The sequence below is a fragment of the Ahaetulla prasina genome, chromosome 5 (genome assembly GCF_028640845.1).
Source record: "Ahaetulla prasina isolate Xishuangbanna chromosome 5, ASM2864084v1, whole genome shotgun sequence".
NCBI lineage: Eukaryota > Metazoa > Chordata > Lepidosauria > Squamata > Colubridae > Ahaetulla > Ahaetulla prasina.
Window position 1 is genome coordinate 63,764,132 of NC_080543.1, and position 14,976 is coordinate 63,779,107.

The 14,976-nt window shown below is 37.2% G+C and overlaps 1 protein-coding gene across 1 annotated transcript in view; it reads left to right on the forward strand.

The window, feature by feature from the left end:
- The first annotated feature begins 113 nt into the window (after positions 1-113).
- The window catches only part of CASK (calcium/calmodulin dependent serine protein kinase), a 257,401-nt gene continuing 242,538 nt past the window's right edge, over positions 114-14,976 (forward strand). Inside the window, exon 1 of the mRNA XM_058186228.1 lies at positions 114-828. Coding sequence (XP_058042211.1) covers positions 770-828 — 59 coding nt within the window. The 5' untranslated portion in view covers positions 114-769. The remainder of the gene's footprint in view (positions 829-14,976) is intronic.

The following is a 14,976-nucleotide window of genomic DNA, read 5'->3' on the forward strand; positions in this document are numbered from 1 at the left end:
CTGCGCAGAACCACCACTTTTCGCTTCCTTACGCCAAACGCGTATTTTTTGAGCTACTTGTGGGAGTGGCTTTGTGCAGAAGGAAAAGAGGGAGGAGGAAGAGCGGGTAAGGGACTCCCCCCCCCCGCCCTCTGTAACGAAGGGTGCGCGTGCATGCTCTGGGCGGTTGCGTGACTGATTAAAAAGGTGGCGACTGAGACAAGAACGGCGCGCGCTCTTGGTTAAACGACTTATAGCTGTCGTCGGCGCGTGGTCGAAGCCGCGTCTGCTTCTCCCCTTCCCGCGCGCTCTCGTTCTGTCCCCGTCGTGTGTGAGTGTGCACCAGTGGGGGAGGGGAGCGAATGAGGCGTCTCTGCCCTCCGCCGGTTCATTTTTGTATTCATCCCTTCCATGGTTGCTGCTCCACCCCTCTGGCTGGATAGCCTTTGCCTGCTTCCCCGGGGCCCTAGGAAGGAAAAAAGGATCGCGACGGAGGGGGTGGGAAAAAGGTGACGACCTGGCGGCGGTAGCGAGAGGCAGCAGCGGAGCGACAGGCAGGCGGCAGAGGCCCAGAGGAGAAAGAAACGGGGAGCGGCGGCAGCTGGAGAAATTTTCGGCGTAGCCATTGGAACCTCGCGGACGGATTGGGCTGTTCGGTGTGAAAGGACTGGATTTAACGTGGTGTGGTGATTGGCGGCAGCGGCGGCGTGTTGTGTGGGGAGCGCGGAGGGGATCCTGCCCGCGCCCCCCCCTCGGCCGCCTGCAAGGATAATTCTGCCCTATCTGGACCATGGCCGACGACGACGTGCTGTTCGAGGATGTCTATGAGCTGTGCGAGGTGATCGGCAAGTAAGTGGCCGGGGGTGGGGGGTGCGGGGGAGGCAAATGGGCCAGGAGCGGGGAGAGACCAGAGCAGCAATCGGCTGCAAAGCCTACTCCCCGACGGGAGGGAGGAAAGACGTGGGGGGAGAGATACTCGGTTCCGTTACCATCAGAGTTGGGCCGCAGCCGCGTCTTATCCGAGGAAAGGAAGAGGCCAGATCCTTGATGCTGGAACGGAATGATAGGACAAGTAGCTTTTTCGTGGCGCCCACGCGATTTCACATGATAGGAGAGGTGACCTGATGTGCGGGTTTTTTTGGGGGGGGGATCTAGCTTATTCTTTCATTCGCCACAGTTAAGTCTTTAGTGAGGTCTGGTGTTGCAATAAATCCGGTTTTGCTCTGCTTTAATGTGTGCAAATTTATGTGACAACTTGCTTACCTGGAGGGTAGACAAGGAAAGATGAGACTGGGTCCTCCGCCCTGCTTTTTTTGTAGTGCTCCTAATGCCAGATACTTTACTGTTCTTTGCTACATAATATTCATCTCATTGGCAAGGAATTGGCGCATGGGTAATGGTCAGTTTCTTCCTAGTTCTGTCTCAAAATATTGACTGCAAGAGATATTGGTCGCCTTACTCATTATGCAACTTTTCAAATTAATGTTCACTGCTTTCCCAAAAGTAAAGCTGCAACAGTTGCTAAAATGCCTCTGCTTCATATTTTGAATGTCCAATTTGGTAGATTGTTTGAAAATGGCAGCTGAAGTTTTCTGTTTTCATTTTTATTTATTTATTTATTTATTCTGAAATTTATATTGTCGCCTATTCGCACATGGCAACTCAAGGTGGCTTACAAGAATATAAAGCGTCATATAAAAGCAATAAAACTAATAAAAGAATCATATAATAAATTAATATTATAATAAAACAACACTCTCCCCCACACTGGCGACAACGATTCTAGAAATGAAAAATGTAGTTAATTATGGTAGCAAAATAATATAGCTCAGTCTGTCTGTTTCACCCTCCCCCAATACCTGTTTGTTGGTTTGGGGAGCTTGCTTTTATGTTCAATCAGGTGAAGTGTCACTAAAAAGGAAGGCTAAATGGAAATGTGTGAGAATAACTTTCCTTATTATAAGTGAATATATTTTACAAGTTAGATGGTTTTGCTCCTATTATGATTTAATAAAGTAGTTTTTAATTTATGTTTGAGTGTGGAAAAATAACTAACATAAATTTTGTTAGGTTTATTTTCATAAAAGTGTTGTGCTTTATTTGCTTTATGTAGTTGGGTGTATTTAAGGTATTGTTACACCTTTTGCCAAATACTTAGTTTTTACTTTATTATACAACATAAGGATAGAGTCTCACTTTTAATTTTTAACAGTAACTTTCTCTATGAAAAGAAAAACTCATGATAATTTAGCACAAATTTGATCAAATATTCATGCATTTTTTCATATTTATGGCATTCTCTTTTTCTTTGCAAAATAAATTAAAAGTAATACATATAATTTTTTTTATTTGCATTTATATCCCGCCCTTCTCCGAAGACTCAGAGTGGCTTACATTGTGTTAAGCAATAGTCTTCATCCATTTGTATATTATATACAAAGTCAACTTATTGCCCACAACAATCTGGGTCCTCATTTTACCTACCTTATAGAGGATGGAAGGCTGAGTCAACCTTGGGCCTGGTGGGACTTGAACCTGCAATAATTGCAAGCAGCTGTGTTAATAATGTGTGGCAAATATATTTTATCTATTTTTTTTACATGGTTTTAATGTTAAGATCATATCTGAATTTACAGCCCTTGGCCTTACATATTCAATATCAATTTGTGCAATTTTTCTATTCTGCCTGTTATTGTAAGGAAGTTCAGATTAAATTGAACTGGAACAGGGCTTTTCAGTGGTAGATCCTGATTTTTGGAAGAAACATTTTTTTAGAATAAAAAATAAACATACAGAGAACAAGAATATATGAACAAAACTTGATAGAATTCAAGTTTTGTTCATATATTCTTGTTCTCTGTATGTTTATTTTTTGATAAGCATATTTGCTGCTTCACTGTGAAATATATGGTGAAGTGCAAATGGGATGAATGAAGAAATGTTAGATTTAATATTTTATATGGAGTAAACCATGAACTCCTTAGTTACCCTTAAAATAATCAGATTATATTCATACAAAATACTCAAGGATATATTTGATTGTGTCATCCATACCCAAATTATGAGTAAGAATGTGCTTTAAATATTCCTCCTCAATAATAGTTTGTAATTATGGGTTGTTATAGACTGCTCATGGTCTCACATATCATGTGAACCTGGATTAAGAGGTAGTTTATAATAAGTATCCATCAATTCTTCAAGAAAATACTATGGGATACAGCCACAAAATAGAGTGTTTTGAAAATACAGCTTAATTGTTCCATTTTTGTTTTTAACCTTTACCTGGGACAGAGGGGTCACTTTAGACAATGAGAATGGGGGAGGGGGATTTTGATCAAGATCTAGCTATCATCAGCCTTTTTTAATTATTATTTAAAATAATTAGAAAGTGGGAAGTGGCAGCCATCACAAATATTACTTGGCTATCAGGCATCAGCACAAAAAATGATTTGAAGTAAAGGAAATCATCTCAGTGGTTAACAGGTCATGGTATATTTGGCAAACCTGTCCCTAAACTAGGATTAAAAAATAATTTGGTGTATTTTCTGAATACAAACCACATTTTTCAAACATCCACTTTCTGATGTGTGGAACTTTTGCCTTGATATTGAAGCACTATTGATATATAATTTATATGAACTGCATAGAGTTCTTAGAAAGACAGGTATATTATCTATGTCTAATAATTACTCTCTTGAAGCCTGGAATATGCATATATGCGACGGCAAGACACTTCCAATTTTACGTGGGAGAAAACCCGAATAACCAAAGACCTACATACAAACACCCGCGAAAACCTCAGAAAACATATATATGTATGTCATAGTATGACTGCGAAGAATACTAACTCCATTCATGTTCGTTATCTGCCTATCTCTCATTTTTAAAATTGTTTCATCTGTTATAAAACATTTTTACATATTACTGAGTCCAAAATAAATGCATGTTTAAATTTTTAAAGTGCAAAATAGCACAGAGACCAATTCTCAAAAAAGTCAGCAGTTTGACAGTTTGAATCCCTAGTATAGGTCTCCTGTGTGAGCAGAGGGTTGGACTAGATGACCTCCAACTCTGTTACTGTTACCTGATACTTTGCAAGACTTTAAAAAAAATTAATTTAATAAAATATAAGTAATAATGGAAAAGATTAGAGGGGGAAAGATGGTAATACCATGTATGTTTACAACATTATTGGCGTTAAAATGGAATATTGAAATATTGAATAACTATTTTTTTTAAAAAAACCATGTATATTATACAAGGATTATATAAGTTTGATTAAGATAATAACTATTATGATTATCATTAATATTTGTATCAAAAAGAAAGACAGGGCAACACTGTCCATGTATTGATGTTGATGTATATTTAAAACTAAAAAACTAATAAAACATTAAAAAATTATTTCAGAAGTTATGTATTATAACACCCATCTAATTGAATAAGACCATAATACGTAGTCCTCTGTAGCAAAGAAAAGACCATGAAAGCATAGATTATTCTGGGATCTCAGTCTTTCTTACAGTTTTCATAAATAAAACCTCCAGCCTATTACCATTTTACTTATATAAATGTCTTGTGTTATTGGTAATGGAGACATGGACCAAGCTACTTGGAGAGTTGAAATAAACTTAATCTGTGAATCGTTATAATTTGTGGCTTCTGAAATGTGCCAGAAATGGCCTGAGTAGATATAATAAGTATAGTAATAACTATACATTTGCCCAAATTGTATTGTAGAAATAATTGTGAAATTGCTTATATGAAAGCCAAATTTAAATTCTGTAGCCTTGGAAAATGCTTGCTCAGATTCCATAATATAATTTTTAAATATGGCTTTAGAATAAATGATAGCCTATTAACTCCAAGCAATTTTAGATTCCAGAATTGAAACATATATTCCAGACTTGGTTCAGAATTGAGTTTTGGGCAGAAACTGTATTAGTGGAGTATTGATACAGGGATTAGATATTGAAGAGTTTGGCTCTGTTGGGGCCTTGTAGTCATAGTATCTGTCTTAATATTGTTTCCAGATTGGGGTTTGATGCCCAACATGATGATAGTTGTTTCTCTCAATATGATTACTTATTACAGGATTTCTTGGTAACCTTATGGTAGCTGAATTTTGAGATGTCTCAAAGTTCAGTTTTGATCCCCTCTACCCACTTTTTAACATCTAAATGGAGTTTATTATTATTTATTAAACTTAGCTAAATAAAACTATAGATGTGGGCTAAAATGTCATTATGACTCTTGGATTTTTTTTTCATATTTCTAATTCCAGAGTTACATTGGGAATCTTGAATAGGAATCTGAGCAGTTTTAGGATAGGGAAGAAAAATAAATTGCTTCATCAATGCAACAGACAAATTCTATAAGTGAATGGTTAATCCGACCAGAAGTATACTACTGATTTCAGTTAAGGTTGCACATCTTATAAACAGCCAGAACCTAATTTGCAAGTATTGATCTTGTTACTTAAAATTGAATCCCAAATAATATTAGTGTCTTGTAATTCTAGATATTGCTTTTATGTCAGGAGATAGAAAACGTGTATTAAAAATCACCGTGATTTTTAATTCTCTACTCCTATGGGAATAGTAAGCAGTTTCTCTAGTCCAGGAGTGTCAAACTCAAGGCCCGGAAGCCAGATCTGGGTGCTTAGCTCTGGCTCACAGGGCTGCCCTGGAAACAGCAAAGGATGAGCCCACAGTGCCTCTGCCAGTAAAAACAGAGCTCAGGAGGGCCGTGGGAAGCCCTCCTGAGCTCTGTTTTCGCTGGCAGAGGGTTGCAGGAAGCCATCACAGCCAAAAATGGAGCTTAGGAGCCTGTTTTTGCTGGCAGAGTTCTCCAGCCACCACAGACACCCCTGACACGAGTGATGTTGAGCTGGCCATGCCCATCCTAGCCCCCTAAGGTCAAACACAACCCTGATTGCAGCCCTCAATGAAATCGAGTTTGACATCCCTGCTCTAGTCACTTCTATATGTCCTTAATATACTACATATTATAGTACTATTTATCACTCTTATTGATAAGTTTCATCGTAATAGTATACAAAATCTAAAATAACATTTCAACAATTGCTAAAAAGAATGTCCAACATTAAAAAATTACTTTTATGTAAATTATTAGGGTTGCAAACTTTAATATTCTTTTTTTTTTTTTTTTATAAAAAAGTTTTATTTTTACAATCATATCAAATAATTCATCCAATGTACAGTTATATACAATTAGTCGGGCCTGCCCAGTCACCACCCCCCTTTTTAACCTTCTTCCCTCTTCTACCTTCTTTTACTTTCCAAACCTTCCTCTCCTTCTCTTATCTACCTCCTCTCCTCCCTCCACCCTACACTCTTCTCCCTCTTCTACCCCTCTTCCTTCCTCTTCTCCTCTTTCCTACCTCCTACTCTCTCTTTTTTCCCTCCCCACCGTTCTAAAATGGCAACTGGTCAGACCCGACCCTACATTAATTATATTTATACATCTTCAATAATCCCTGTACATTAACCATCACTCCATCACTAACCTCAACCCCCCAATTCCCTTCCCCTTTACCCCCCACCCCCCACCCCGACTTCCCAGAACAAAATGCAGGGTATCAAAACTAACAATCATAATCTAAAATAATTCCTAAATTATAATCTCTAGTCTCTCCACGCTTATTCACACTCTCAATTCCCCTCTCCTTCAAAAATATATCTAATACAAATTATTTCCTAAATTTACTCATATGCTATTTGATATTTTTTTATCTGATACTTATTTTGAATATAATCAATCCACATTTTCCATTCTAAAATATATTTTTCTTGTGTATAGTCTTTCAAGTAAGCAGAGATTTTTGCCATTTCTGCCAGATTTGATACTTTAAGAGTCCATTCTTCAATTGTAGGTAATTCTTCTTTCTTCCAATATTGAGCAATCAAAAGTCTTGCGGCTGTTATTAAGTTCAGAATCAATTTAGTCTCTATAGCTGTACAATCCATAATTATTCCTAGTAAAAAGAACTGCGGGGTAAACTTAATCTACTTTTACAAAATATTCTGCATGATCCACCATACTTTAATCCAAAATGCTTTAACTTTTTTGCAAGTCCACCATATATGATAATAAGTAGCATCTTCACAATCACATCTCCAGCATTTAGCCTGTACATTAGGATACATACATGACAATTTTTTGGGGTCTAAATGCCATCTATAAAACATCTTATAAAAATTTTCTCTCATATTTTGCGCTTGTGTAAATTTAACATTCCTCACCCAAATTCTTTCCCAAGTTTCCAACATTATTGGTTGCTGAAAATTTTGTGCCCACTTAATCATACAATCCTTAACCAAATCAGTCTCTGAATCTATTTCTACTAATACATTATACAACCTCTTAATATGCTGTTGACCTTGATCTCTCATTTGTTTTAACAAATTATCCTCAATTTGCTTAACACCTATTTTTTGATCTAATTTCCATCTAGCTTGTAGTTGTCCATATTGGAGCAAACTTTAATATTCTGATACTAAGTGACATTTTTAAAAAGCATTGTTAATTATTTATTATTATTATTATTATTATTATTATTATTATTATTATTATTATTATTATTATTATTATTATTATTATTTGCATTTATATCCCGCCCTTCTCCGAAGACTCAGGGCGGCTTACACTATGTCAAGCAATAGTCTTCATCCATTTGTATATTATATACAAAGTCAACTTATTGCCCCCAACAATCTGGGTCCTCATTTTACCTACCTTATAAAGGATGGAAGGCTGAGTCAATCATGGGCCTACAGTAATTGCAAGCAGCTGCTGTTAATAACAGACTGTCTTACTAGTCTGAGCCACAGAGGCCCTTTTAATTCGACTATAACCTTTATAGAATAGAATAGAATAAAATTCTTTATTGGCCAAGTGTGATTGGACACACAAGGAATTTGTCTTGGTGCATATGCTCTCAGTGTACATAAAAGAAAAAATATATTTGTCAAGAATCATAGGGTGCAACACTTAATGATAGTCATAGGGAACAAATAAGCAAAAGCAAATCATATTGGGAAAACGTCAGTATAAATCATAAGGATATCAGCAACAAGGTTATAGTCATACAGTCATAAGTGGGAGGAGATGGGTGATAAGAACGATGAGAAGATTAATAGTAATGCAGACTTAGTAACTAGTTTGAGAGTGTTTAGCACTCTCTTATTTGTTTAGCAGAGTAATGGCGTTTGGGAAAAAAACTGTTCTTGTGTCTAGTTGTTCTGGTGTACAGTGCTCTATAGCATTGTTTTGAGAGTAGGAGTTGAAACAGTTTATGTCCAGGATGCAAGGGGTCTGTAAATATTTTCACAACCCTCTTTTTGACTCGTGCAGCATACAGGTCCTCAATGGAAGGCAGGTTGGTAGAAATTGTTTTGTCTGCAGTTCTAATTATCCTCTGAAGTCTGTGTCTTTCTTGTTGGGTTGCAGAACCAAACCAGGCAGTTATAGAAGTGCAGATGACAGACTCAATAATTCCTCTGTAGAACTGTATCAGCAACTCCTTGGGCAGTTTGCGCTTTCTGAGTTGGTGCAGAAAGAACATTCTTTGTTGTGCTTTTTTGATGACGTTTTTGATGTTGGGTGTCCATTTTAGGTCTTGAGATATGGTAGAACCTAGAAATTTGAAGGTCTCTACTGTTGATACTGTGTTGTCTAGTATTGTAAGAGGTGGTAGTATAGGAGGGTTTCTCCTAAAGTCCACCATCATTTCTACGGTTTTGAATGTGTTCAGTTTCAGATTGTTCTGGTCGCACCATGAGGCTAGTTGTTCAACCTCCCATCTGTATGTGGAGTCATCATTGTCTCGAATGAGATCACTGTTGTGTCATCTGCAAACTTCAGTAGTTTAACAGATGGATTGTTTGAGATGCGGTCATTGGTATATAGAGAGAAGAGAAGTGGAGAGAGCACACAATCTTGTGGGGCCCCTGTGCTAATTGTACAGGTATCTGATGTGATTCTGCTTAGCTTCACCTGCTACTTACTGTCTGTTAATGTAAGTGTTTTGGAAATATAAGGAGAAATACAGATAGTCCTCCATTTACAGCCATTTGTTTAGCAACCATTCAGTTATTGTGGCACTGAAAAAAGTGACATGATTTTGCATTTATGACCATCATAGCATCCCCATGATCATGTGATCAAAATGTAGGTCCTTGGCAACAGGCATGGATTTAGATTGTTGCAGTATCCCAGGGTTATGTGATCACCATTTACAACTTTCTTAGCCAGCTTCCAAAAAGCAAAGTCAGTTGGGGAAGCTAGATTTGCTTAATGTCCATGTAACTTAATTACAGTGAATTAAGTGAATAAGCTATTCTGATCAATTTGGAACTGATTTGAGCTCAAAATATCCATTCATTTAATACAGGTCACAGAATTTTTGTAATAATTGTGGATATTTCCCACAATTGGTATTTCAAATCTGCTTTTGGTAGTTTAGTTTCATTTTTTTGTTTTGGTACCTTCTTCGAGTCAGTGTTGAATCCTGGTGACTGCCTGGACAAGTACCTTGGCAGTATTTTCAGAAGTGGCTCTCAAAAACTAACTAGGAATTAAAAACAGAAATAGTTTTTTTTTTTTCTGATTTGGATTTACCATAATTTGTTTTGCATATTTACTTATATATATTTCTGGATAATTTTTCAATGTAACATCTTCTGATGTAGAATTTGGATTGATAGACTGATTTATCTTATGAATAACTTTATAGTACTTTTGTTTAAGTGATGAGCCATGCTTTTAACTACAGTATTACTTCAGATAGTAGAATTTTCCCTCACATATATCATTTAGCTGACAATTAAAAGAATTATCTGCTATTTTATGGTAATGCTCAAACTCTGTTTAATGTTAGTAAGTGCTCAAACAATACAAGAATTAGAGAAATTTTTATTTCAGATAGTTAACTGCTTCATATTCATAAAGAACCAAAGGCATAGATATAGAATAGGTGGAACCTGGCTCAATAGCAATAATTGCAAGACAGATCTAGGAGTTCTAGTAGACAACCACTTAAATATGAGTCAGCAGTGTTCTGCAGCAGCCAAAAAAGCCATTGTAGTCCTAAACTGCATTAATAGAAGGATAGAACCAAGATCACATGAAATGTTAGTACTACTTTATAATGTCTTGATAAGACCATGCTTAGAATAGTGCATCCAGTTTTGATCACAATATTAAAAAGATGTTGAATTTCTAGAAAGAGTGCAGAAAAGAGCAGCAAAGATGATTAGGGGATTGGAGGCTAAAAATATGAAGATCAGTTGCAGGAATTGGGTATGTCTAGTCTAGTGAAAAAGGACTAGGGGTGACATGATAGCAGTATTCCATATATGAGGGGCTGCCACAAAAAGAGGGCCTCAATCTATTCTCCAAAACACCTGAAGGCTGGATAAGAAGCAATGAATGGAAACTAGTCAAGGAAAGAAGCAACCTAGAACTAAAAAGAAATTTTCTGATAGTTAATCTATGAAATGACTTGCCTCAAGACGTTGTGGGTGATCCAACATTGGAAGTATTTAAAAAGAGATTAAACAGCAAATTTTCCTGAAGTAGTGTAGGAACTCCTGTTTGGGTGGGGGGGTTGGACTGGAGGACAGCTTGGATCCCTTCCAACTCTGTTATTCTGTTCTGTTACTGAGGTATTCTTTCCATAAACACGTGTGTCCATCCCATAAAACCCAAAGAAGTCCAGAACAGTATAGGATCTCCTGCCATGGGTAGGGCATTGGACTATAAAACCTTCAAGGTCCCTTCCGACCCTATTTTTCTATATTTTATATTTTAATGAGCTAGTGTTGACTATTCACATTCATATAGGTGTCAAACTGGCGGCCTGTCATGTGCAGACCACACCCACCCCAGCTCCACGAATGGGAAAAACGTGAAACATCACGTGACGTCACAAGCAGTTGTTTCATCATGATGATCTGTCCCAACTTGCCCCTTTAAATTTTACAATAGTAAAATAGTTTTAAATTTTAAAAAAGCCAACTGTGATTTCATAGTTGCCAACCTCGCATCTCTTGATTGGCAGCTTTTGTTCACAGGTTGTAATACTGCAGAAGGCCATTATAAAATTTTTTTGCTTGAAATCAATAGAGTCATTAACCTATACATACCAAAAATAACCCCTAAAGCAAAGGGGAAAAAAAATACCAATAACAAAGCTACAATAAAAAAAAACATCTCTTTGGCGAGAAAACACAACTGGCTACGTAGCTAACTTTAAAAACCGCTACAAACCCTTATGCCATCAGATAAACACAGAATGTACCAATTACCATTGCAAACAGGAGGAAGAGATATTAAACTCTAAATCCACCTGAGCCTTCTATAATTTCATAAATGCTAAACTTAAAGATTTGAAAACTATCCCACCCCTAAAAGGGCCTAACAGGGAAGACTGTAATGATGAAGCTGTTAAGGCCAATCTTTTTAATACATTCTTCAGCTTAGTCTTTGCTGACAGCAATGGCTGCTGCCCCCCATTTCCTAGTTGTATCATAACAAATTGTAACGATTTTCTACATATTGATTTTATAGTAGATATTGTTGAAACGGCACTATGTAATCTAAAGCAATCTCTATCCATTGCCCTGATCGATTATGTGCCTAGTTCTTGAAAAAGATTTCCACTGCCCTAGCCGAACCTCTATGTAAAATCTATGAGGTATCTTTCAGAACCAGCTCCTTGCCCAATTTATGGTCATTAACCAGGGCCATATCTATTTTTAAAAAGGGAGACCCTAGTCTAGTAGAAAATTACAGACCAATCTCACTGTGTTGTGTCACCTGTAAAGTCATGGAATCAATTGTAAATCAATCTGTTACTCTCCACTTAAAAACAGACAATCTGCTTTCCAATAAGCAGTTTGGTTTCAGGAAAAATTTGTCCTGCAATCTGCAATTCCTACATTGCAGAAACATTTGGACCACACATCTTGACCAGGGTAAAGCAATTGGCGTAATTTACATAGATTTTTGTAAAGTCTTTGAGTCAGTGGTGCACAACAAACTACTGTTGAAATTAAGTTCTTATGGCATCTCTGGATCCCTGCATAAGTGGATAGCCACGTTCCTGTCAAAACAAGCAACAAATAGTCAAAATAGGAAGGGCCCTATCAAATCCAGCACCAGTAGTCCCCCAAGGCAGCATTTTAGGACCCACACTCTTTCTGCTTTACATCAACGACCTATGCGATATAAGCAGCTGTGTACTTTTTGCTGATGATGTAAAATTATTTAACACCACTGACAATGCTGCTGCCCTACAAAGCGACCTTGACTATGTGTCAGAATGGCCACGCAATTGGCAATTCCAAATTTCAACTAATAAACGTTCTGTCCTACACATTGGCAATAAAAATCAGAACACCAAATACAAGTTGGGCGAAGACGAACTTGTAGACGACCCTCACTCTGTCAAAGACTTAGGAGTACTCATCCCAAACAATCTAAGCCCCAGAGCTCACTGTAACAGCATTGCCAAAAAGGCACTAAGAGGTGTTAACCTAATTTTGTGAGGTTTCTTCTCCGGTAATATTGTATTGCTAACTAAGGTGTACAAAACCTTTGCCGGACCAATTCCTGAACGCAGCTCATTCACACTGAATTTCGGACATTAATATGATTGAGCGGGTTCAGAGGTATTTCATGAGAAGAATACTCCACTCCTCTACTCACAATAGAATTCCCTATGCCACCAGGCTTAAAATTTTGGGCTTGGACAATCTAGAATTGCATTGCCAGCAGTCCGATTTAAGCATAGTACACAAAATTGTCTGCTACAACGTCTTGCCTGTCCAATGACTTCTTCAATTTCAACCACAATAGTACATGGGCAAACAGTTGATACAAACTCAAGGTAAACCACTTCAAACTTGATTGCAGGAAATGTCAACGCCTGGTATGCTCTACCCAACTCCATTGTTACAGCCTCAAACCTTCACAGTTTGAACTTCAAACTGTTTACCGTGAACTTTACTCCCTTCTTAAGAGGTCCATAAAGGGGGGGGGGTGTATAAACGCACCAGCATGCCTACCATCCCTGTCCCCATTTATTTGTATTTACTTCCTTTGTTTATGTTTATGTTCATAAACTTGTATACTTGTTATCTTGTACATGTTTGACAAACAAACAAATAAATAGTATCCATCGCTGTTGTAATTGAATCCATTTACCTTATTCTTTCCTTCCATCTATGCCAGCAATACAGACTTCTCCACAGGGAGGTAGGATTGATTTGATTGATTGATCTTACCTTGCATTATGAGACTAAAATATGATAATTTGAGCCTGGTCATTTGTGCCACAAATGAGAACTCAGTATTGATTTATTCCACAATTCATTTGTGTTTGTATCAATCATCATGTTGTCAGGAATATTCTGCAACACTAAAACTCAAAAGTATCACTACTCTTTCTATATAGTTTCTTCACAGTTCAACTTTCACTTCTATGAAGCTTTCTAGGAAAGAGTTTTTTTGCATGACATGTCATAAATGTATATGGAGATTCTCAGTCATCCAGGTAATGTCCCAAAGGTGCTTTTTTTCCCCCCAAGAGGCAATTGGACTTTCTGGTTTTGTTTTGAAGACATTTCACTTCTTGTCCAAGAAGCTTCTTCAACTCTGACTGGATAGTGGGGAATGGAAGGATTTATACTCTTTGCAGACAACTGTTATTTTGCATTCTTTTAGCATGGTGAAGTCAGCTGGAGATTTATCTGTGTCATCAGAATTACCTGAGTGGTGCAAATTGGTGTGGAGCTGCCTTAGGACTGTTGAAAGGATTGTGTTGAAGATTGGAGATAGATGATGTTGTATCTCTCCCCCTCTGTTGAGAGAGGGCTGTTCAGCTTTGACATAGATGGCCTCTTTAGCCCCTCGTTGATCCCTCTTTTAAACCAGCAGTACTCTCTGTCCAGAATATGGACTTTGCTGTCTTCAAAAGAGTAGCTTATGTCTTTTAAATGCAGATGGACTCCTAAACTTATTCCTGCAACAACCACTTCATGAATGCATGGCACAACATAGGAGAACAAACACATCAGGACTCCAAGTTTAAAACCAGGCGTATCTTTTTCCAATTAATCTCCTCTGTATATATTTAGCATATATTGAATTAATGAATATACATATTGCCAACTTCATTGGAAGAGTTTTAAAATGTATCACAGTTTCTGTAGTTAAGCCTTTTTTTTCCTTCAAGGGAAAAATATTCTTGCATTCTGAAATGGGAAATTAAAGCCTTTTGCTATATACTTTATGGCCAACCATTTGTTAATAATCTGTCCAGAAAGATTTCAAAGTCTTGCACAATTGGGCTTTCAAGTTAACTCAAAAACGTAATCAGAGGATCCTTTTGAGTACAGTTTGCAAAATGTGGATGATGATATTTTAAATTTTAACATGGCTGGGTTCACAGGTTGAATGATATATATAGAACATGTAGTCCTTGCTTAGTGACCATTATTGGAACTGACAGTTTGACCATTATAAGTGAAGTGGTCGCTAAGTGAAACCCCAACTGTGTTTATGATCTTTCTTCAGCTTTCTTTTGCTTCATAGACATAATAACCGCAAAGATATATTGAAATATTACTTTTTAAAATTACTTTTTAAAATTACACTATGAGGCAGCCGCTAAAAGATAGCTTGTATTCAGACTTATCTATTTTTATATATCACATAATACACTTAGCTTCAAATACAAAAAAAAATAAATACAAAAGGATTATATTTAAGATGAAATTTCTGAGAAACAAATAAGAGGCATCAAGTATTTTGGTGAAATTTCAAGATTGAAATTAAAATATACAAATGACAGGGAGAGGGTAAGTGCATCAACTACAATAGTGGAATCATCCTAGAATGTTACTTTTTATTGGGACCCCCAGGCCTGTTGACAAAACCAAGTCTTGATGGACATTAGCAGAGATGGACCTA